This window comes from Carcharhinus amblyrhynchos, chromosome 25 (assembly GCF_965287045.1).
Source record: "Carcharhinus amblyrhynchos chromosome 25, sCarAmb.v2.hapA, whole genome shotgun sequence".
NCBI classification, from domain to species: Eukaryota; Metazoa; Chordata; class Chondrichthyes; order Carcharhiniformes; family Carcharhinidae; genus Carcharhinus; species Carcharhinus amblyrhynchos.
In genome coordinates this window covers 3,554,425-3,577,509 of record NC_137348.1, presented here as the reverse complement: position 1 = coordinate 3,577,509, position 23,085 = coordinate 3,554,425, and the positions used below count along the sequence as shown (strand labels likewise).

The window sequence follows — 23,085 nt, the reverse complement described above, 5'->3', positions numbered from 1 at the left end:
CTCTTCTGCACTGTAGGGATTATATGATTCCACAAACTTGTCTTTCCCTATCCCTTTTCCTTCTCCTAAATTCAGCTAATGTTCTGGTGACCCGGGTTCGAACCTCACCACAGAATTCAGAATCTACTGATGACCACAAAACCATTATTGATTGTCAAAGAAACTCATCTGGTTCACTAATGTCCTGTAGGGAAGGAAATTTGCTGTCCTTACCTGTCTGGTCCACACATGACTCCAGAGCCACAGCAATGTGATTGATTCTCAACTGCCCTCCTAGGGTAACTAGGGACAGGCAATAAATGCTGGCCAGCCAGCAATAGTCATGTTTCATGAATGAATGTATAAAAAAATTAAACTCAGCTACAATCTATTTCACTTCCTTGATCAAGTTTTCTAAAATTCTGCACATCTTGCCTGTGTCGTTAAGGCCTACTTAATCCAGGTTGGGACTTTAGGAAGCCATTCAGCATTTGTATCAATGTTATTCACTCTTTCCTCACTTACCAGTGGATTTCCTCACAACGGCACATAGATGAATGTGGAAAAACAAAACATTTAATCATAATTTGGATTCAGTATTCATTACTGCATTTCATAAAGTTCAGCTGGGAGACACCACGCTGGCTTGACTGCCTCTGACCGGCAGCATTTGCACCATGCAGGTGCTCGGTAATGACCTTCTCTCCTTGACATTCAATTTTTTTTTAAGTTTATTTATTTTGTCACAATTAGGCTTACATTAACACTGCAATTAAGTTACTGTGAAATTTCCTTAGTGGCCACACACTAGCACCTGTTCGGGTACACAGAGCGGGAATTTAGCACCTAACCAGTATGTCTTTGGACTGCGGGAAGAAACTAGAGCACTCAAAGGAAATCCACGCAGGCACGAGGAGGATATGCAAACACCACACTGTGACCCTAGCCGGGAATTGAACCCATGTTCCTGATGCTGTGAGGGAGCAGTGCTAACCCCTGTACTACTATGCTGCCTGTTGGCATTACCACTGCTGAATCCTCCATTATTAAAATCCTGGAGGTTACCATTAACCAGAAACTGAACTAGACTAGCCATAATATAGTGGCTACCAAAGCAGGTCAGAAGTTGGGAATCCTGCAGCAAGTAATTCACTTCCTGACTCTCCAAAACTTGTCCACCATCTACAAGGTTCAAGTCAGGAGTGTGATGGAATACTCACCGCTTGACTGAATACATACAGTGCTAATAATACTTAAGAAGCTCAACACCATCCAGGATTGGCACTCCACCCACCACCTTAAAATGTTAATTCCATTCACCATAATGCACAGTTGTAGCAGTGTGTTCCAGCTACAAGATGCACTGCAGGAACTCACCAAGGCTCTTTTGAAAGTTCAACCTGTGATAGGGAACACCACCACCTGAAAGTTCCCTTCCAAGTCAAACATCATTGCAATTATGTACTACATTACCATTCCTTCACTGTGGCTGGGTCAAAATCCTGAAACTTCCTCCCAAAAGCAGTGTGGATGTACCTACACCATTTAAAAAAAAAACATTCATGGTATGCAGGCACAGATGGCTAGCTTAACACGTATTGTCTAAATGCAGTCTTTTTAAACTGCTACAGTCTGTGCAATGTAGATATACCCAGAGTGCTGAAACTGAAATGAGTGACCTCCAACCATCACCTTCCTTTGTGCCAGGTACATTTCCAACTAGTGGAGAGTTTGCCACCTGATTCCCATTGAGTTTCAGCTTTACTAAGGCTCCTTGATCCCACACTCAGTCAAATGTGGCCTTGATGTCAAGGGCGGTCACTCTCACCTCACCTCTGGAGTCCCCAGCTCTTTTGTTCACATTTGAACCAAGGCTGTAATAAGATCAGGAGCGGAGTGACCCTGGCAGAACCCAAACTGAGTGCCCATGAACAGGCTATTACTGAGTCAGTGCTGCTTGATGACACTGTTGATGATTGAGAGAAGGCTGATGAGACTGTAATTGGCCAGGTTGGATCTGTTCTGCTTTTTGTGTATAACACGCATTGTGCTGGGTAATCAGTGCTGTTGCTGTATTGGTAACCTTGGCAGAATATTGCTGGAATGTTGTCAGAGTCTTTGCAGCATTTGGACAGCAGAGGTTCAACGCAGTGACTAATTGTTATCTTCTCAAGGGCAATTAGGGTTGGGCAATAAATGCTAGCTTACCTGGTGTTCAAATCCTGTGAAAGAACAAATTCTAGAATAGTACACAGTTGAACAGCTTATTCATTCATTAGAAACAGATATTGCAAATTCTTAACCAGTGAAATCTGCAGCTTGCTTCATAATAAACTTGATGCATAATTTTAGCCAAGCAAGAACTCACCTGTACATTATTTGGAGACACCAAGGATGGAAGGTGATAGCCTTGTCAATTTCCATTCGCACCTCAATTGGTACAGGACACCACCCTGCAGCCTATGCTCTCAGATCACTGTGCTCACATTCCAGATCAGGGAAGTGTAGGCTAACCTAATTTAGGAGGTATGGTTAGTAAGTTTGCAGATGACACCAAGATTAGTGGCATAGCAGACAGTGAAGGTTATCTAGGATTGCAATGGGATCTTGATTAATTAGACCAGTAGGCTGCTGAATAGCAGATGAGTTTAATGCAAGGTGATTCATTTTGGTAGATCGAACCAGGGCAGGGCTTAATTAATATAGGGCACTGGGGAGAGTTATAGAACAAAAGAGATCTAGAGGTACAGTTCACAGCTCCTTGAAAGTGGAGTCATGGGGAGGAGACTGGTAAAGGTGGTGTTCAGCATGCTTGGTTTCATTGGTCAGAATATTGAATACAGGAGTTGGGACATCCTATTGAAGTTGTGCAAGACATTAGTAAGGCCACACTTAGAATATTGTGTACTGTTCTGGTCACACTATTATCGGAAGGATATTATTAAACTAGAAAGAGTGCAGAAAAGATTTACTAGGATGCTACCGGGTCTTGACGGTTTGAAATGCTGGATAGACTGGGACTTTTTCCTCTGGAGCGTAGGAGACTGAGGGGTGATCTTATCGAGGTCTATAAAATAATGAGGGGCATAGATCAGTGAGGTAGTCAATATCTTTTCCCAAAGGAGGGGAGTCTAAAACTAGAGAGCATAGGTTTAAGGTGAGAGGGGACAGATACAAAAGGGTCCAAAGGGACAATTTTTTCCCCCCACACAGAGGGTGTTGAGTGTCTGGAACAAGCTGTCAGAGGCAGTAGTATATGCAGGTACAATTCTGTCTTTTAAAAAGCATTTAGATTGTTACATGGGTCAGATGGGTAGGGGGAGATATGGGCCAAATGTGGGCAATTGGGGCTAGTTTAGTGGCTTAAAAGGGCAGCATGGACAAACTGGGCCAAAGGGCCTGATTCCATTCTGTAAGCCTTTACGACTAACCTGCAGAAATGCTTTTCTCACTGGGTGCAAAAAAAAAACGCTATGACAGCGGCCAATAAATTCAAACAAAGAGAGCATTGCAAGTGTGGAGGGTAGCCCTTTATTAAATTACTGCGCAATATTCATCGCCAACTCAACTTTGAACCCCTTCCCCCCCACCCCCCCTCCAAAGAATACTGTGTCTGAGCAGGCAGACAAACCCTCCCCCCCTAGTGGCCACCCCCCCCCCCCAAAAAAAAAGACAAATTTGGCAAGATACCACTGAACACCACCACCACCACACTTCAAAATGGCGAGTCAGAGTCTCTCTCGCTCAAATTCACAAGCAGTTCTGCCCCCAGTCTCTGGCTTGATTTAAATTGGTGAGAGAGGTCAAGAGTCCAAAATCATCACAGCCTGGGGGAGGGGGGGGTGGGGGAAAAAAAAAAATCGACGACCGCAGACGTTGGGGTAAAAGTAAAAGTTTTTTTTTAAATCACAGCACTGTTTCATTATTTAGAGTACACAGTCTGATACAAAGATGCTGCGGCGTGTTGGTCCAGCCTTTTTAATCTTTTTCTTCTTTTGAACACCGCAAGAGAGTTTGTCCGCTTGTACGATGAGCATCTTCCAAGGTCACGCTTCCATCCCAACTAAAGAGGAGCAGTCCGATTGGGTCAGCAGCAAGCATTCACAGGGGAGGGAGTATAAAAGTTTCCAATCAGTTGTTCCGTCATACCTGGGTGGCCATCATCTACAGACATACCATACGTACAACATAATGTAGTGCAAAACATGAAAGACAATGTATTTGTTCACAGTTACACAGGGATCTGATGTCAAGTTTTTTTTTGCTTTTTTTTCCTTAAATATATGAACATTCCACTGAAGGGAGTACGCGGCCCTTAACTGGATTGTACCTTGTTATAAACTTACGACATGCTTACAAAGCAAAGCAGGCATCAACTGCTCAGGATAATACTATGTTTCTTTCCTTCCCCACCCCACTCAGTTAATTCTGGTCATGATGCATTCCGTCATAGTCCATTATGCTGAGCTGCCTGACGCTCTCGGGGCTGGGAACTGGCAGTTTCAAGGGGCCCAGAGAGCTTCCCAGCTCCACGGTGCACTCCGTTTTAAGCGATTCAAAGAGGCTGTCCATCTTGGGCCGCTCGTTGTCGCATTGGCTTTCGCTCTTGTTCCTGAACAGCTCACGGGTGCGCATCCCGAGGAGGCTCTTGGAACTGGGGTAGGAGCCGACTGTGACTGGGGCGGTGGGCTGCTCCAGGAGGTTTGGGCTCGTGGCACCATGCCCCTGAGCCACTGCCTTGGTGGCCATCGGTGCAGCCTGCGGCTTTCTATCGGGAGGCTGGTCAGTCGAGGTGCCGGGGGCCACCGGAGGTTTGGCTTGTCGGCTTTTGCTCTCTGCATCTGGGGTCTTATCGAGCGAGTCACACACGGCAGCAACGCTTTCAGACCTATTCGTAAACGAGAGAGAGAGAGAGAGAGAGAGAGAGAGAGGGAGAGAGAGAGAGATATTAGAGAAGCAAATATTCTTCAATTAAAAAATCCCAGACTGGATAAATATTTTGATCCAGCTGAAATATTGTGACATTAAAAATTACAGCACAGAAACAGGCCATTCAGCCCATCTAGTCTACACTAAAGTTTATACATTCAATGAGCATTTTCTCATCTTGCTTTATCTAGTCTTATCAGCAGAACTTTCTATTCCCTTTCTATAGAATCCCTACAGGGCAGGAGACAGCCATTCAGCCCATCAAGTCTGCACTGACCACAATCCCACCCAGGCCCTACCCCACTTAACCCCATGTATTTACCCTGCTAATCTCCTTGACACTAAGCAGCAATTTAGCGTGGCTGGACAACCTAACCCGCACATCTTTGGACTGTGGGAGGAAACCAGAGCACCCAGAGGAAACCCACACAAAATTGTGCAGACAGTGACCTGAAGCCACAAATTGTACCTGGGTCCTTGACATTGCAAGGCAGCAGTGCTAACCACTGTGCCACACAATGTTTTGCCAGTATTTTAACTGTCTGGGGCATTTCTGCTGGCAGAGAGCAGACAGCCAGTGAGTCAACCAGAGTTGCCTGAAGAATTCAGATTGTAGGGTGTTAGGGCAGCATGCCAGCTCATTGCATCACCCAAGATTTACACCAAGCTAACATCAACAAGAGAACAGCTCTCCTTACTTATCCTCTACAGGCTGAGGTGTTTCCTGCACAGCCACTGGTTTCTCTGGAGGTTCTGCCTGCTCCAGCTTGCTGTAGAGTTCCAGGATTTCACACTGAAGAGTTTGCGTTATCCGTTTCTGGGCTTCATAGCGGCTTTCTGCTGCCTGCAGCTCCCCACTTGGGAAAAAAAAAACAGATTCTGCAATGTTCAGTTACAGCCAAGCACCAGGTCCCTCCTCAAACTAAAGCCCATCTACAGAGAACATAAGAAATAGGAGGAGTAGGCCATCTAGCCCTTCGAGCCTGCCCCGCCACTCAATAAGATCATGGCTGATCTGTCGTGACTCAGTTCCACTTTCCCGCCCTCTCCCCATAACCCTTAATCCCCTCTCTTATCAAAAACCCATCAACCCGCATCTTAAAAATATTTAGCGAGGCAGCCTCCACCACTTCAACGGGCAGAGAATTCCAGAGATTCACCACCCTTTGAGTGAAGAAGTTCCTCCTCAACTCCGTTCTAAACCGCCCCCCCTTTATCTTGAGGCTGTGCCCCCTAGTCCTACTGTCTTTTTTGAGCGGGAAGAGTCTCTCCACCTCTATCCTATCCATCCCATTCATCATCTTATACGTCTCAATGAGATCTCCCCTCATTCTTCTAAACTCTAACGAGTACAAGCCTAGTTTATTCAGCCTCTCCTCATAGCTCAACCCCCTCAACTCTGGTATCAGCCTAGTAAACCTCCTCTGCACTCCCTCCAAGGCCAAAATATCTTTGCGCAGGTGCGGCGCCCAAAACTGCACACAGTACTCCAGCTGCGGCCTCACCAATGCCCTATACAGCTGCAGCAAGACCTCCCTACTTTTATATTCAATCCCCCTCGCTATGAAGGCCAGCATCCCATTCGCCTTCCTGACCACCTGCTGCACCTGCAAGCTGGGTTTTTGCGACTCATGCACAAGGACCCCGAGGTCCCTCTGCACCGTCGCCTGCTGCAGTTTTTCGCCACGTAAGTAATAGTCCTTCCTACCAAAGTGGACCACCTCACACTTGCCAACATTAAATTCCATTTGCCATTTCCTGGCCCATTCGCCCAGCCTATCTAGATCCTTCTGCAGACTCTCCACACCCTCCGCACAATTTGCTGTTCCCCCAATCTTGGTGTCATCAGCAAATTTCAACACCCTACACTCGGTTCCCTCCTCCAGATCATCTATATAAATGGTAAAAAGCTGAGGCCCCAGCACCGACCCCTGGGGCACTCCACTAGTCACCATCCGCCAATCCGAATAGCACCCGTTGACCCCCACTCTGTCTCCTATTTGACAACCAATCCTCTAACCACGCTAACACCCTACCCCCAACTCCATGTCCCTCGACCTTCTGCAATAACCTCTTGTGAGGTACTTTGTCAAACGCCTTCTGAAAATCTAGAAAGACCACATCCACCGGCTCTCCTCTATCCACTGCCCTAGACACATCCTCATAGAACTCCAGTAAATTTGTCAGACACGACTTCCCTTTAATGAAACTGTGCTGCGTCTGCTCTATCAAGCAATTCCCTTCAAGATGCCTCGCAATTTCCTCCTTAATGACAGATTCTAACATTTTACCTACCACAGACGTTAAACTAACCGGCCTATAATTCCCCGCCTTTTGCCTGGCACCCTTCTTAAACAACGGCGTAACGTTAGCTGTTTTCCAATCATCCGGCACTTCCCCAGAATCCAGCGACGTCTGGAAAATAACCACCAAGGCATCCACTATCACCTCCGCCATTTCTTTCAGAACCCTCGGATGCATTCCATCTGGTCCTGGGGACTTGTCCACAATCAGCCCCTCCAGTCTGTCGAGCACCACCTCTCTAGTAACAGTAATGTCATTAAGACCCTCCAGTCCTACCACCTTTCCATCGCTAACACCTGGCAAATTATTCACGTCCTCCTCCGTGAAGACAGAAACAAAAAAAGTTATTCAATACCTTAGCCATATTCCCATCCCCTACCACTAGGTCCCCTTTCTCATCCTGTAAAGGACCAGAGAGATCGCAGACCCTCGCTGAGCCCCTGCCCGCCCCCTCGCCGAGCTCAGACCCACCCCCTCGCCCTGCCCCGTTTCACTCAATACCTAGCCAGGTTTTTGACGTTCTCCAGATATTTCTTTTGCTCGAGGAACAGATGTTCTTTTTTAGTCAGCTGGCTTTCCAGTTCTGTTATTCGGCGCTGCGACGCCTCTGTCCTCTGGACTTGCTGCTGAATGCGGTGTTTCATTTTTTCTCGCTCTCGGACTAAAGAAAGCTGTAACATCTCTGTCTCTGCTGCCTGAATGAAATGTCATGGGGACAGGGTGGATTTTAAAAAAAGATCCTTTTACATGTGTCTGTAAACTTTCTAGGTGAACAGCCATGTTTACATTTACTGAAAAATGAGTCATAGCAATATATAAATTGCTGTCTGATTTTTTTGTACTCACCTGAACAGTTTAATATCTCATCTGATACCCCACCCTGTATGTTTAGAATGGAATCAGCCCAGGTAAACCTGCCACTTTGTGCTTAAACCCTCCTCTTGATGGAAGCAGTGCAGCAAAAGCACTGGCAAGAAAGTCTAGTTACAGTGCGACAAGATAACATAGGCCCTTCCATTACGTGTGAATGTGGTCAGGGGTGTGATGGAATACTCTCCACTTGCCTGGGTGGGTGCAGCTCCAACAACACTCGAGAAGCACAACACCATCCAGGACAAAACAGCCCGTTTGATGGGCACACCACTCCACCCCCTTCAACATTCACTCTCTCCACCAGTGATGCACAGTGAAAGTAGTGTGTGCATCACCTACCAGATAGAGTCAGAGATCGACAGCATGGAAACAGGCCCTTCAGTCCAACTCATCCATGCCGATCTGGTTTCCTGAACTGAATTAGTCCCATTTGCCTGCGTTTGTCCCATATCTCTCTGCACCTTTCCCATCCACGTACCTGTCCAAATGTATTTTAAATGTCATAATTGCATCCGCCTCTACCACTACCTCTGGCAGCTCATTCCATACACGCACCACCCCTCTGAAAAAGCTGCCCCTCAGGTCCCTTTTAAACTTTTCCCCTCTCACCTTGAACATACGCCTTTGCGTTTCAGACTCCCCTACCCTGGGGAAAAAAGCTCAGCTTACCTATGCCCCTCATGATTTGCATCAGCAACTCACCAACTGTGATTGCATCTTCCAAACCTCCAACTTCTACCACCTGGAAGATCAAGGGCAGCAGACGCATAGGAATACCAACAAGTGCAAATTCGCCTTCAAGGCCCACACCATTCTGACTTGGAACTACATTGCCGTTCCTTCACTGTCACTGGGTCAAAATCCTGGAACTCCTTTCCTAACAGCAGTGGTGGTTGGAGGTACACCACAGGCTGCAGTTGTTTGAAAATGTGGCTGATGATCAGCTTTTCAGGGGCAATTAGGAATGAGCAATCAATGCTGGCCTAGCCAGTGATGTTCATGCCCCATGAAAGAAAGGTTAAGGAGTCTCACAGCTTGGACCTGTGATGCTCAATGGCCCATTTTTGAGCTGTAAAATGGGGTGGCCTTAAAACAGGAATTGGATTAAGTTTATTGTGCCTTAGTCCAATTAACAACTTTGCATTTTTGTGGCATCACTAATGTGGAAAAGAGCCCCAAAGTACTTCACAGCAGCATAATTAAACAAAATTAAATGCCAAGCTAAACAGTATAACAGGTCAAAGAGGTATGTCTTACGGTGTGTCTTAAAGGAGGAGATCAAGGTGTAGAGGTTTAGGGAGGGAATTCCAGAGCTTACGGCCCAGATAACTGAAGGAACAGCCACCAATGGTAGGGCAAATGACATCATCTGTGTGCAAAAGGTCAGAACTGGAGGAATAGGGAGATCTCAAAGGGCTATAAGGTGTATGAGAAGTGGGGAGGCATTGAGGGATTTGAAATAAGGCAATTTCATCCCTTACCCATCCTACCCGAGGTCTGGAATCCCATGTGTGAGATGTTAGAGGGGACTGAATTGTTAAATCTTTTTTTTTAATTCTTTCATGGGGTCCAGGCGTCACAAAGGCAAGGTTTACATTTTCTGCCCATCATGGAATCATATAAAATCCCAACAGTGCAGGAAGTGGCCATTTGGCACATGAAGTCTGCACCAACAATAATCCCACCCAGGCCCCATCCCCGTAACCCCACAAATTTATCCTGCTAATCCCACTAACCTACGCATCCTGGAACGCCAAGAGGCAATTTAGCATGGCCAATGCACCCAACCTGCACATCTTTGGACTGTGGCAGAAAATCAGAGCACCTGGACAAAACCCACACAGACACGGGGAGAACATGCAAATTCCATACAGACAGTGACCCAAGCTGGGAACTGAACCTCAGTCCCTGGCGCTGAGAGGCAGCAATGCTAACCACTGTGCTACCCACTAATTGCCCTTAAGCAGAATGATTTGCCACACCATTTCAGAGGGGCAGTTGAGAGTCAACTACATTGCTGCAGGTCTGGAATCACATGTAGGCCAGGATGACAGGTTTCCTATCCAAACAGGTATTAGTGAAGCAGATGGGCTTTTACAACAAATCGACAATGGTTTCATGGTCACCATTACTGAGACTAGTATTACAACTGCAGATTATTCATTAAATCTTACATTTCACCAGTTGCTATGGTGGGATTAGAACCCTTGTCCCCTATGCATTAGTCTGGGCTTCTGAACAATCATAACACCACCAACTGCCACTAAGTTGTCATGAGCTTGAAATTTAGAAAGGATCCCAAATACTGTTATCACAGATTTGACCAACATCCCCAGTTTCAAACAAAACAGCTAAACATCAGTTTGCAATGCGTGGAGAACAAACACACACTCTGGCAATAACCTGGATCCTGAACTTCCTAACCCACAGACCACAATCAGGAAGGATAGACAACATCACCTCCTCCACAATCATCTTCAACACCGGTGCCCCACAAGGCTGTGTTCTCAGCCCCCTACTATACTCCTTACACACTGTGCGGCCAAATTCCCCTCCAATTCAAGTTTGCTGACGATACCACCACAGTGGGTCAGATCTCAAACAATGGCGAGACAGTACAGGAACGAGAGAGAATCTAGTGTGGTAACAATAATCTTTCCCTCAATGTCAACAAGCCAAAGGAGAACATGCCCCTGTCTACATCAATGGGGGTGAAGTAGAAAGAGTCGAGAGTTTCACGTTTTTAGGTGTCCCAATCACCAACAACCCGTCCTGGTCCACCCATACCGACGCTATAGTTAAGGAAGCCCACCAACGCTTCTACTTTCTCAGAAGACTAAGTAAATTTGGCATGTCAGCTACAATTCTCACCACCTTTAACAAATGCACGCTAGAAAGCATTCTTTCTGGTTGCATCACAGCTTGGTATGGGCTCCCACTCTGCCCAAGACAGCAAGGAATTACAAAAGCTTGTGAATGTAGCCCAATCTATCATGCAAACCAGCCTCCCAACCATTGTCTCTGTCTGCACTTCTCACTGCCTTGGCAAATTAACCAGCATAATTAAGGACCCCTCACACCCCAGACAGTCTCTCTTCCACCTTCTTCAATTGGGAAAAAGATACACAAGTCTGAGGTCACGTACCAACCGACTCAAGAACAGCTTCTTCCCTGCTGCTGTCAGACTTTTGAATGGACTTACCTTGCATCAAGTTGATCTTTCTCTACACCCTAGTTATGATGAACACTACAAACTGCACACTCTCACTTCCTTCTCCATGAACGGTATGCTTTGTCTGCATAGCACACAAGAAACAATATTTTTCATTGCATGTTAATATATGTGACAATAATAAATCAAATCAAAACCTCACCTTGGCGGAGCCCATCTGTGAATGCAGCAGCTTCTCCATATGTAGTCCATTGACTTCACTCAGGAGTAGCAGCTGTTTGTTCAGCCATTCCATCTGCTGCTGCACGGACTGTGTACTGGTGAACTAGGAATAATTCAAGAGAATTAGCCTTCCACTACCAAACCCAGGCCGATTCCGGGGAGGGCTGATGTACGACGAGAGATTGACTAGGTTAGGATTGTTTTCACTGAAGTCCAGACAAATGAAGGGGGAATAAAATTCTAACAGGACTGCACAGGGAGGACGTTCCCGATGGTCGGGGAATCCAGAATCAGGGATCACAGTCTGAGGATTCAGGGTAGACCATTTAGGATGGAGGTGAGACAACATTTAGAACATAGAATCCCTACAGTGCAGGAGGCCATTTGGCCCAGCAAGTATGCACCGACACCAATCTCGCCCATGTCCTATCCCCGCTTAGCTACACTGCTAATCCCTCTAACCTATCACATCCCGGGACACTAAGTGTTAATTTAGCATGTCCAATAAACCCAACCTACACATCTTTGGACTGTGGGAGGAAACCAAAGCACCCGGAGGAAACCTACGCAAACGAGGGGAGAATGTGCAAACTCCACACAGACAATGACCCAAGCCGGGAATCATACCCGGGTCCCTGGAGCTTTGAGGCAACAGTGCACATTTCTTCACCCAAAAAGTCACGAGCCTGTGGAATTCATTACCACAGGAAGTAGTTGATGCCAAAACATTAAATGTATTCAAGAGGTGTCTGGATATAGCACTTGGGGCGAATGGGATGAAAGGTTATGGGGAGAAAGCAGGATTAGGCTATTGAGTTGGATGATCAGCCATGATCACAACGAATGGTACAGCGGGCTTGAAGAGCCAAACGGCCTCCTCCTGCTCCTGTTTTCTATGTGTCTATACTGAGGGGAAGGTTGACAAGAGAAATTGGAGAGTAATCTTTTAGTTTCTACTGAGCTCCCTGCAGCCACAGAATTAAGCCACCTGTATCATTGTTGGCACTGAACCAACAGTGTAGGAGGGAGCTTCACTCTGTATCTAACCCCGTGCTGTATCTGTCCTAGAGTGTTTGATGGGGGACAGTGTAGAGAGAGCTTTACTTTATATTTAATCCCATGCTGTACTTGCCCTGGGAGTGTTTGATGGGACAATGTGGAGGGAATTTTACTCTATCTAACCCTGTGCTGTATCTGTTTTGGGAATGGCCAATGAGAAGCTGTCCATTGCCCGGACATTTAGGTTGGCTAACTCTACAGAATGGCTGAAAGTATTGGGTGTGCAGCAATAAATACAAGTCTAAGCGAGTTAAACTGAGTTGGGGGACAACATTCTAAAGGATTTGATTCAAACCAGTCCAGGTTTTTGTTAAGTACATTGTCAAATCACTCACCTTCTCTGTCATCTGGTTTAGGAGATATGCTGTGTTGCATGCTTTGTTATTGACCTTCTGTAGTTCCAGCTTCAATTCTCCAATCATCTTCTGACAATCCTGCAGTTTGTTCTAAAAAGAGAGATTTGGAAATTAGAAAACAGAGCAGGATCCATAAAGGCCACTGCACACATCAACCCTCTCCATCGAGCTTGCTTTGACTCTAACTTCCCTTGGTAGAAGCACCTGTTTAGCGAACTGCAGCTCCTGAGTTCAGTGGCTTCCTTTAGGTATTGGACTAATCTATAAAATAAGCAGTGATATAAGACAGGGCAGAATCCTTACTGTGTAGGTGAAAAGGCAGAGTAGTGGGACTGGCTGAAATGCTCAGAGATGGGCACAGACATGATGGGCCTAATGGCCTCCTCTTGGGCAGTACAGCCATGGATTCTGTCCCACCAGTTTTCCTAATATCCGGATATTAGCAAAGTTACATCTCCCCAATACAACTGCCCTTCATAGACATCACCCCCATTGCCCTCTCTTTCTGGAAGAGGAATCACATTATTTCATAGAGCATTTGACAAGCTCAGCCTATACCTAGCACCACAACTATAGTATCATACAGTGAGGCTGTTCAGCCCATCATACCTCTGCCAGCTGTTTGGCAAATGCCCTGTCCTTGCTCTGGGTGGTTAGTACTGCTGCCTCAACACTAGGGACCCAGGTTCGATTCCCAGCTTGGGTCACTGTCTCTGTGGAGTTTGCACATTCTCCCCGTGTTTGCTTGGGTTTCCTCCGGGTGCTCCGGTTTCCTCTCACAATCCAAAGATGTGCAGGTTAGGTGGATTGGCCATGCTAAAATTGCTCCTTTGAGTACCCGAAAAGGCGCTGGATTTTCAGCTTCGTTGAGGTGTTGATGTAAGCCTACTTGTGACACTAATAAACAAACTTTAAACTTTGAAACCTCAGGAACTTTTTCTCTGAGTCCATATTCAATTTTGTTTAGGAATGAATACCTGAATCTGCTTCCTCTCAACTGCTGGATCACAACTAACTGCATTTTTATTTCTCCCATTCCCTTTCTTTTGCTGAGTATCTAAAATCTGTATTCTCTGGTCACCAACATTCCTGTCAGCAGAAATAATTTACTATATAAAAATACTTCATTTACAATTTGAATCCCAAGTGTCAATACTATTCTCCTTTTCAATCAAGATTTGCTTACGTCTGCTAATTACACAATTGAACAACTTGAAATCAATTTCAGTGCCAGTGAGGTCAGGTACGTAAGGCCGTATGTCTCCATGATTGGCTGATTGAATCAACAGTATGTTCCACCAACTGCAGTATAGACGGCATTCAAACTGCCCGCATTTGCAAAACCCAAAAAACAGAACATGGGCAGCACTTGTTGAACAATCCTGAGTGTACTAACAAAATCTAAGATAATCAGTCAGGATTGTAACATGGCCTATTTACACTCATCAGAAGTGACAAAACATTCATATCAGAACCTATCCTCTGCAAACAAAAGGAATATGTCCAAGCTTTGTGGAGTTTGCATGTTCTCCCCATGTCTGCATGGGTTTCCTCTGGGTGCTCCTGTTTCCTCCCACAGTCCAAAGATGTGCGTGTTAGTTGGACTGACCATGCTAAATTGACCCTAATGTCAGGGGGTTTAGCAGGGTAATGAGGGTTATGGAATAGGGTCTGGGTGAGACTGTGGTCAGTAGAGACTCAATGGGATGAATGGCCTCCTTCCTGTCAGTACTATAGGGATTCTGTGTACCTTTTATAAATTACACAGGAACTCAGAGCCTATTTTCCCATGACGATGTTTGCCCAATCAACTTACAAGTTCCTTTTCTCCTGTAGTATAAATTGTGGTCATTTGAAATTTGGTATTCTTGCATTTGTCCTGATGAATACAAGACAAAAAGCAACGTATCTTTCCTTCCAGCAATATAAATTACTGATTCGGCCTTGGATGCTTTTGCTGGGAGTCTGTTCGACATTAAGGGGAACCTTTCAAGGCAGATAGTTAAATACTGCTTTGTTCACTGTATCAGTCTCTCCAATGTATCTACTCCTTGACTACGAACATAGATTGTTAATGAACACACCCAGTAACTGGGTTACCATGGATAATTGAATGTGATGCTGGCTGGTACATATACTGTCATTCCTTTGACACGGAATCAAAAATGCCTGAATCCCTCCACACCTCACAGCAGCTCATCACCACCTTCAAGGGAAATTATGGAAGGACAATAAATGCCAGCCACACCCATACCCAAAGAATTAAAAATAAATCAAATTTCTAACTGAAAACAGTGGTGTAAAACCTCAACAGTACACCTGTTATAGTGGAATCAGTGTAATTATATTGGTTAGAATCATAGCATCCATAGGGTGCAGGAGGCAGTTATTTAACCCATCCAGTCTGCACCCACCACAACCCCGGCGCTAAGGGTCAATTTAGCATGGAAAATCAACCTAACCTGCACATCTCTGGACTGTGGGAAGAAACCAGACCACCTGGAGGAAGCCCACGCAGGCACAGGGAGAACATGCAAACTCCACACAGACAGTGACCCAAGGTCAGAATTGAACCTGGGTCCCTGGCATGTGAGGCAGCAGTGCTAACCACTGCGCCATTCCTGGAGTGGTTAAATGGATGGTGGATAAAATGGAATGGAGGTGAACCATGGGTCAATATGCGTAAGCACTCTGCACACATAACTAAAAGATTAATGGGGATCCACTACACACTTTTAACCTTCTTCCCCTTCAAATTCACCCAATGGTGTGATAGCGGGCTCTCATTTACCTGGAGCCCCTGGCAGCGGGCTCTCATTTACCTGGAGCCCCTGGCAGCGGGCTCTCATTTACCTGGAGCCCCTGGCAGCGGGCTCTCATTTACCTGGAGCCCCTGGCAGCGGGCTCTCATTTACCTGGAGCCCCTGGCAGCGGGCTCTCATTTACCTGGAGCCCCTGGCAGCGGGCTCTCATTTACCTGGAGCCCCTGGCAGCGGGCTCTCATTTACCTGGAGCCCCTGGCAGCGGGCTCTCATTTACCTGGAGCCCCTGGCAGCGGGCTCTCATTTACCTGGAGCTCCTGGCAGCGGGCACGGTAATCTCCTCGCTCCTTCTGTAGCTCTGCAATCTGGTTGTTGAGATGTTTGACGATGGATTCCTTTTCTTCTCGCAGTAGACGATACTGGTTCTGTTCGATGAATAAACTGTGTTTGAGATCTCCAATATCCTGGTCCTGGAGCTTCAGCTGGTCCTTCTGCAGATGGAATTGGCCACAAGACAGACAGAGGCTCAGTTGTTCGAAGTGATGAAACACAATTCTCAAATCCCTCCAAATCGCGATCGAGGAAAGCGGGAATGACTTCACTAACGAGCCCTCCCCACCACACCTCAAATCCCCCCTCCACATTAGAGCAGGCCGTTAACAACTTTCAAACCTATCACTGGCCCACTCTCATGGCGAGTTGACAAAGGCCCTCCTTCCCCAGGTGTATACTTTGCAAATTATGTATGCACGAAAGAAAGCATGCGAGTGTGAGAAAGAGAGTGCAGCTGAGCGAGCGAGCAAGAGGGGAGTGGATGCAAGTATGGGCAAGAGCTTGGGTGCGAGTGGGAGTGCAGGCGTGGGCATGGGCGTGTTAGTTTGTGGGGGAACATTACACACGGGCAAACTGAGCGCAGTAGATCTCATCAACAACAGAACTAGATGAGCTATATTGGTAGCTTTGATCAAAGAATGAACCAGGACACTTGGAGGACATCATTGTTCTCTAAATAGTGCTAGGGGATCTTTTATGTTTGTCTTAAAAGCCAGATGGGGCCTTTGGTTTAACATTTAGAGATGGAGGGAGAAAACTTTTCCAATCAAGCATTGAATTGAATTGAATTCAATTCAATTCCGGCACGGTAGCAGAGGTTAGCACTGCTGCTTCACAGCTCCTGGGACCTGGGTTTGATTCCCGGCTTGGGTCACTGTCCGTGTGGATTCTCCTCATGTCTGCGTGGGTTTCCTCCAGGTGCTGTGGTTTTCTCCCACAGTCCAAAGACGTGTGGGTTAGGTTGATTGACCATGCTAAAATTGCCCCTTAGTGTCCTGAGATGCGTAGGTTAGAGGGATTAGTGGGTAAAATATATAGGGATATTGGTGGGGGGCCTGGGTGGGATTAAGTTTGGTGCAGACTCAATGGGCCAAACGGCCTCTCTCTGTACTGCGGGGTTTCTATGATTTCTATGAAGGGGGAGCAGAGAGGTGGATGGGGAATAAAAGCTCCAATGGGGCCTTTCGTTGAACCGACAGAGAAACAAACAAGAGCAAAGCTGCCAGAATCTATAGCAACAGCCTTCTTACAGGTGTCCAAGGTAAACATGTTAAAATATTTTTAAAGCCTCACCATTGCTAAATTTTGTTCCTCCAGCGCAGTAGCTTTAAGAATTTTGCGTAGCAGACGCCTATTCCGAAGAGCATGCTGCTCTCGCTTGTAACGCTCGTACAGGAGCTGATTGTGCAGTAAAATGAGTTGATTCCGAATCCTTTGCAGCTCATCCATGGGTACAGAACCTGAGATCAACAGGATGCTGAGAGTTAGATCACAAGCGGAAGCTAGAACGACACCCAGCCATCCCATGTACATCAGGTACAAAAACTTGCATTTCTATAGTGCCTGAAACATTCCAAGGCACTTCAGTGTTTATCAGAAAAACCAATCTGACGCTTAGCCACAAAAGGCGATCTCGGGACCGGTGGCCAAAAGCCCGGTTAAAGAGGTACGTTCAAAAGGAATGTTTTAAAAGAGGAGCCCAGTAAGAAGTCTCACAGCACCAGGTTAAAGTGCAACACCTGAAGAAGGAGCAGCGCTCCAAAAGCTTGTGATACGATCTTTAACCTGGCATTGAGAGATGTCCTACTGTGCCCACCCCAGTCCAATGACGGCTTCACCACATTAAAGGAGGGGGAGAGAGAAGTGCAGGGATTTCGGGAAAGAGATTTAGTGCTTGGAGCCTAGGCACATTCACTAATGTTGGAGGTGATAAAAATTAGCTGGCGGGAGTTGCAAAAGACCAAAATTTGTAAGTGTGTGTTGCTTAAGATTGACTTGGGAGGAGTAAGGCCATGGAGGAATTTAAACATAAGGATGAGGACAAGATACGGTGTTGTTCAGCACAGGGGATAATGGCGAGTGGGAGTGGTCACAGAAAACAAACAGCAAAGTTCTGGATAAATAGATGTCTACAAAGGGTGAAGGTGGAGGTCAAACTGGAGAACACTGGAATAGCTGGGTCAAGAGGTAATATCAGCAAGAAAGATTGATTCAGCATTAGACAGGGTGGGGAACTGAGGCTATTGCCTGCTCCTGAACCACACACTGGTACTCAGGATTTTAGCGTTTCTTTTTACACACTGGAAATAATGGTTCACTTACAATTACAGCTGGTTGGAGGCCACTATACCATGCACTGACCAAGAGGGTTACTCCCACAAAATATCAGGACTAGGACAAAATGTGGCAAAAAAACCTGGCTCAATATCAAAGTCAACAGTACAGAATAGGTCCTGTCCGGGCTTGTCAATTGCCCAGACTGCTCCACACACCCTCATCGCCACAATCAGAAACTCAGTACATGGCAAAATGTCATTGAGGCATTGTCTTCAGGGAGTGCCCTTGAGCAAGATATCAGTTGCACTCACAAATAGAAACATTGCCCAGAATGACTCGATTCTCCTTAATGTATACTGGTCAAAACAGATCGGAACCCAGAAATTTATGAGCGAGCCACATTTGTTTCAATTCATCTTCTTCTTCAATTGCTTCTCTCACTCAGCTGCCTCACAATCAGCCTGTCCACTTCTACAGCCTTTTTTATGACCTTATTCCCAAACCCATCAGCCATTTCTGCAGAGCCCCAGATAAAGACAAGTACCGCAGGACACTTAATAGAAAGGGGACAGGAAGTGGGGGAAGGGGAAAAGGGAATCAAAAGAAAATTTTCTTTTAAAGAAAGAAGCAACGAGGGCGAGGCGCTGAAAGAGGGTTATGCAAAGAGGAGAGTTTTAAATTGACATTCTATTTCTGCATTAAGGATGTGGAGTGCGGTTACTTGATATCCTTATTTTTTTGCTAATCCCTTCTTTAAAAAAAACCTTTTAAAATTTTTCTCTAAATTTAACTTTCTAACACCTGTAATACTGCTCAAAGCCACTATTCATGCTGTGATCACTCCAACTCCCCGCTGCACCCTGATTTACACAACTGCTCACATGGCAACAAAGCAATTTTCACTCTATTCCCTGCAGAACCTCATTTTGCCCTAATAAAGCTGGACTGATATCCCTTCAGTTAATAGTGATGTTAAACAGACACTCCTTTTGATGCCTTGCTCCCATACTGGCTATTTTATATAATTTATACTCAACTGCACCTTCTGATCCAATTAGTTACATTTCCAAATGTTTTGGAATCTGGTCCCTAAGCCTGCCTTGAAAACGCACAAGGGATTTGTTCCATTTGAAAAGTAACATAACGCACAGTCATACAAAAACAACCATGCTTCATTTATTCATATTTCCACTGTTGAGGAACAGAACTTCAGAAACCACAGTCAGAAGGGCACGCAAGGTCAGGGTCTTCTAACTTGTAACTCCTGCCTTTGAAGCTCAGACACTCGGTCTTATTAATGTTTGGATTGCTCACTCACTCTGCCCTCTGCAATATCACTGTTGCTTCTGATAGATAAATCCAAAAATCAGAGCACTGAGATACATTGGCATCAGAATTTGAGATATTCACACATTTAAATAGTAATGCTAATTTAAACTTTATGTAGGGCATCAAGGCTCATGATGTATGGGACTTGCACACAAAAGTTTGGTCACTCCAGTGATTAAAAGAACAACACAACTGCTATTTCACTTTGTCACACAAGTGGCACAGTGGTTAGCCCTGTTGTCTCAGCTCCAGGGACCCAGGTTCAATTCCAGCTTTGGGTCACTGGCTGTGTGAAGTTTGCACGTTCTCCCCGTGTCTGCATGGGTTTCCTCCAGGTGCTCCGGTTTCCTATCTCCTATCTCAATCCAAAGATATTCAGGTTAGGTGGATAGGTCGTGGCAAACACATGTGGTTATGGGGATAGTGCAGAGATGAGGGCCTGGATAAGATACTCTGTCAGAGACTTGGTGCAGACCTGATGGGCCAATTGGGCTCTTCTGCACTTTAGTTCTTATGTTCAGGATTCTATGAAATTAGTGATTTCATTTTTAAGCTATTTCTTTATTTATTAGTGTCAGAAGTAGGCTCACATTACTGCTGCAATGGAGTTACTGTGAAAATCCCCTAGCCGTCACACTCCAGCACCTGTTCAGGAACACTGAGGGAGAATTTAGCATGGCCAATGCACCTAACCAGCATATCTTTTGGGCTGTGGGAGGAAACCGGAGCACTCAGAGGGAACCCATGCAGACATGAAGAATGTGCAAACTCCACAAAGACAGTGACCGAGGCCAGAATTGAACCGAGGTCCCTGGCGCTGTGAGGCAGCAGTGCTAACCACTGTGCTTATGAGGAGCTCACACCTTACAGGAGCAAGAAATCTGTACAAAATGGTCCCAGGTTACCTCAGTTATTTATTACTAGCATTAGCTAGCACAGGGCAGAGAGAAACACAGGTTAAAGTGCTAGGTTGTGTCACACGGCAATGAGTACGCTTAGTAAACCACCATTTAAATCGTTGCTCAATATCAGTAGCTGCAACGTTTGTGATTCATATGTCAGGTTCACTCACTGGTGAAGCAGTGTAACCCACAGAACAATCACTGTAACATGCACAACCTACCTCCAAAATGTGTCCAGTCTGCAGATTTGCTGGGCAAAGGCAATCTAAATTCACACATGAAAACAAACAGTGAGATGTTGATACTGGTCAAGGACAGGTAACCATTTTACCAACTAGATCTTTCCATTAATGCAAACTCACCATTAGTACAACAGTTAGTGAAATGCAGTAGACCCAAAAAAAAACCAACCTGAACTGTACCATCTGGGATGCAAGTCAACAATGAAAGGTTGCAGCTTTGGTTACTAACCAGCCAGAGAACTCGCTGCCCTCTTGTCCTCTTTCTTAAATTGCCCACAAGTTTGCTTCCTGCAGCTTACACTAAGCATGCTGATGGAGATCTGTGAGAAAATAGGGTTCAAACTGGTATGCCCTCAAGACCGGATAAGCCTAATCAAGGCCTGTGAGGAATAAGTACTTGGGAGAAATACTAAGAGGGATGCCACATTACCAGGTTCTTTATATCAGGGGGTGGAGAATTATTAAGCAGAAAAACTGCTGTGAATAATGCATTGAGTCACTGCTGCTGATTGCCAACAGAGTGTAGAACAATGCCGGTCTCACCTTGGACCCAAGACAGCTGTGGTTGAAGCTCCCCCCTCTGGGAGTGGGGCACATACTCTAGGCTGACAAAACTACGCTGCACTGACAGAGACCTGCAGTGCCAGAGATGCCAACTTTCCCGAAATTCCACAAAAAGAGAATGTTCACAGTTATCTTCAACCATCACAAGAACAGACTGAGCGATGTTCCTTCCCATGTGGGCTCTTGCTGTGCGCAAATTGGCCAAGTCTACCCACAGCAAAGTCTAGATTTTAAAAGTTATTCCCCAGATTCAGCACATTCAGGCGCTTGACATCAATTCAAGTTGACTCTGTTTTTATCACAGACTAAGCAGAAGCAATGACTTATACACCAGTCAACAGCTGTGGGTGAATAATTAAGATATTTCATAAACATCAGAACTACAGGATAAAAACAAATTACTGCGGACGTTGGAATCTGAAACCAAAAGAGAAAATGCTGGAAATCTCAGGTCTGGCAGCATCTGTAAGGAGAGAAAAGAGCTGACATTGAGCCCAGATGATCCTTTGTCAAAGCTCAAATGCTAAGGTGGCACTGCTGCCTCACAGCTCCAGGGACCTGGGTTCAATTCCAGGTGGAGTTTGCACATTCTCCGTGTCTGCGTGGGTTTCCTCCGGTATCCTCCCACAGTCCAAAGATGTGCGGGTTAGGTGCACTGGCCGTGCTAAATTGCCCCTTGGTGTCCCAGGATGCATTGGTTACAGGGATTAGCAGGGTAAATGTGGGGTTATGGGGATAGGGCCTAGTGGGACTGTAGACTTGATGGGCTGAATGGGCTCCTTATACATTGTATGGTTTCTATTATTCTATGATCTGGACTCTTTTCTCTTACAGTTGCTACCAGACCTGCTGAGATTTTCCAGCACTTTCTCTTATTGTTTCAGACCCACGGGTCCACAGTAGAGATTTCAGATTTTTGGTTAAAGTTTGTGCTTTGCATTACAGATGGTAGTGCTGGGAAATAGCAAACGATGCCCAAAGTAGAAGCTATTCCCTCAGGATAGGTACAACATGAAGAAAAGATTCTTTTATAACATTAATGAACCTCCCCCAACCTCAGAAGAGGGACTTGCTCATTGGAGAGTGGCATTCCAAGTGCCCAAATTGGCTTTTATACAAACTCAGTCATGGAAAAGCAATACTGGTTGCCTGATTAGGCAAGGAGGAGCTTGAATAGTTGGGGTGTTAAGCTCACCTCCCCAAAATGATTCTTCAAACCATTTAGAGTAAAACATCACACATTGACAAAAGTTATAAACGTGTATGTGTAACACAATATATATGCAAATTAAAAATATTAGAAAAAGTCATACCTAGTTAGTTACAATTAACAGAACTATTTAACATTTTCACACTTCAAGAGTGTGCTTACATTTGTGGTAAGGTTCTCTTTCATTAAATTAAGAATAACTCTGTACCATTAACTACATTCTTAGAAGTGGAATATTTAAGATTGGATCAGAAATTTCAAATGGTGACATGAGCCGTGTATATATCAATTAAAAATTCAGACCGTACAGGTACAGCTTCCATGTTAAGCACCAATTACTGATTCTTGTGCTTGGAGACCAGGACTGACCATCTGAAAATATCACAGCAATCGCACAGCAACTAATGATTCGGTTGGAAGAAGAGAAGCAGCTGGCATGGACAATAAATGCTGGCGTACGCCAGTGGAGCCGAATTGCCCATTTCTCTACAGCACGTTCTACGTAATCCTAAAGACTGATTAATTTCCGTGTCTGAATTGGTGAGCCATTCTTTTATTTGTGTCACGCATAA

The 23,085-nt window shown here is 45.5% G+C and overlaps 1 protein-coding gene across 5 annotated transcripts in view; it reads right to left on the bottom strand.

Annotated features, from left to right (window-relative positions):
- Positions 1-3,635: 3,635 nt before the first annotated feature.
- Positions 3,636-23,085, bottom strand: part of tsc1b (TSC complex subunit 1b) — a 57,195-nt gene continuing 37,745 nt past the window's right edge. For all 5 annotated transcript variants that reach the window (XM_080212528.1, XM_080212533.1, XM_080212529.1 and 2 more), the window contains 8 exons: positions 20,719-20,762; positions 17,283-17,449; positions 15,965-16,147; positions 12,874-12,984; positions 11,460-11,582; positions 7,714-7,907; positions 5,607-5,765; positions 3,636-4,867 (listed from right to left, as the gene is read on the bottom strand). In XM_080212528.1, coding sequence (XP_080068654.1) covers positions 4,402-4,867; positions 5,607-5,765; positions 7,714-7,907; positions 11,460-11,582; positions 12,874-12,984; positions 15,965-16,147; positions 17,283-17,449; positions 20,719-20,762 — 1,447 coding nt within the window. In that variant the 3' untranslated portion in view covers positions 3,636-4,401. The remainder of the gene's footprint in view (positions 4,868-5,606; positions 5,766-7,713; positions 7,908-11,459; positions 11,583-12,873; positions 12,985-15,964; positions 16,148-17,282; positions 17,450-20,718; positions 20,763-23,085) is intronic.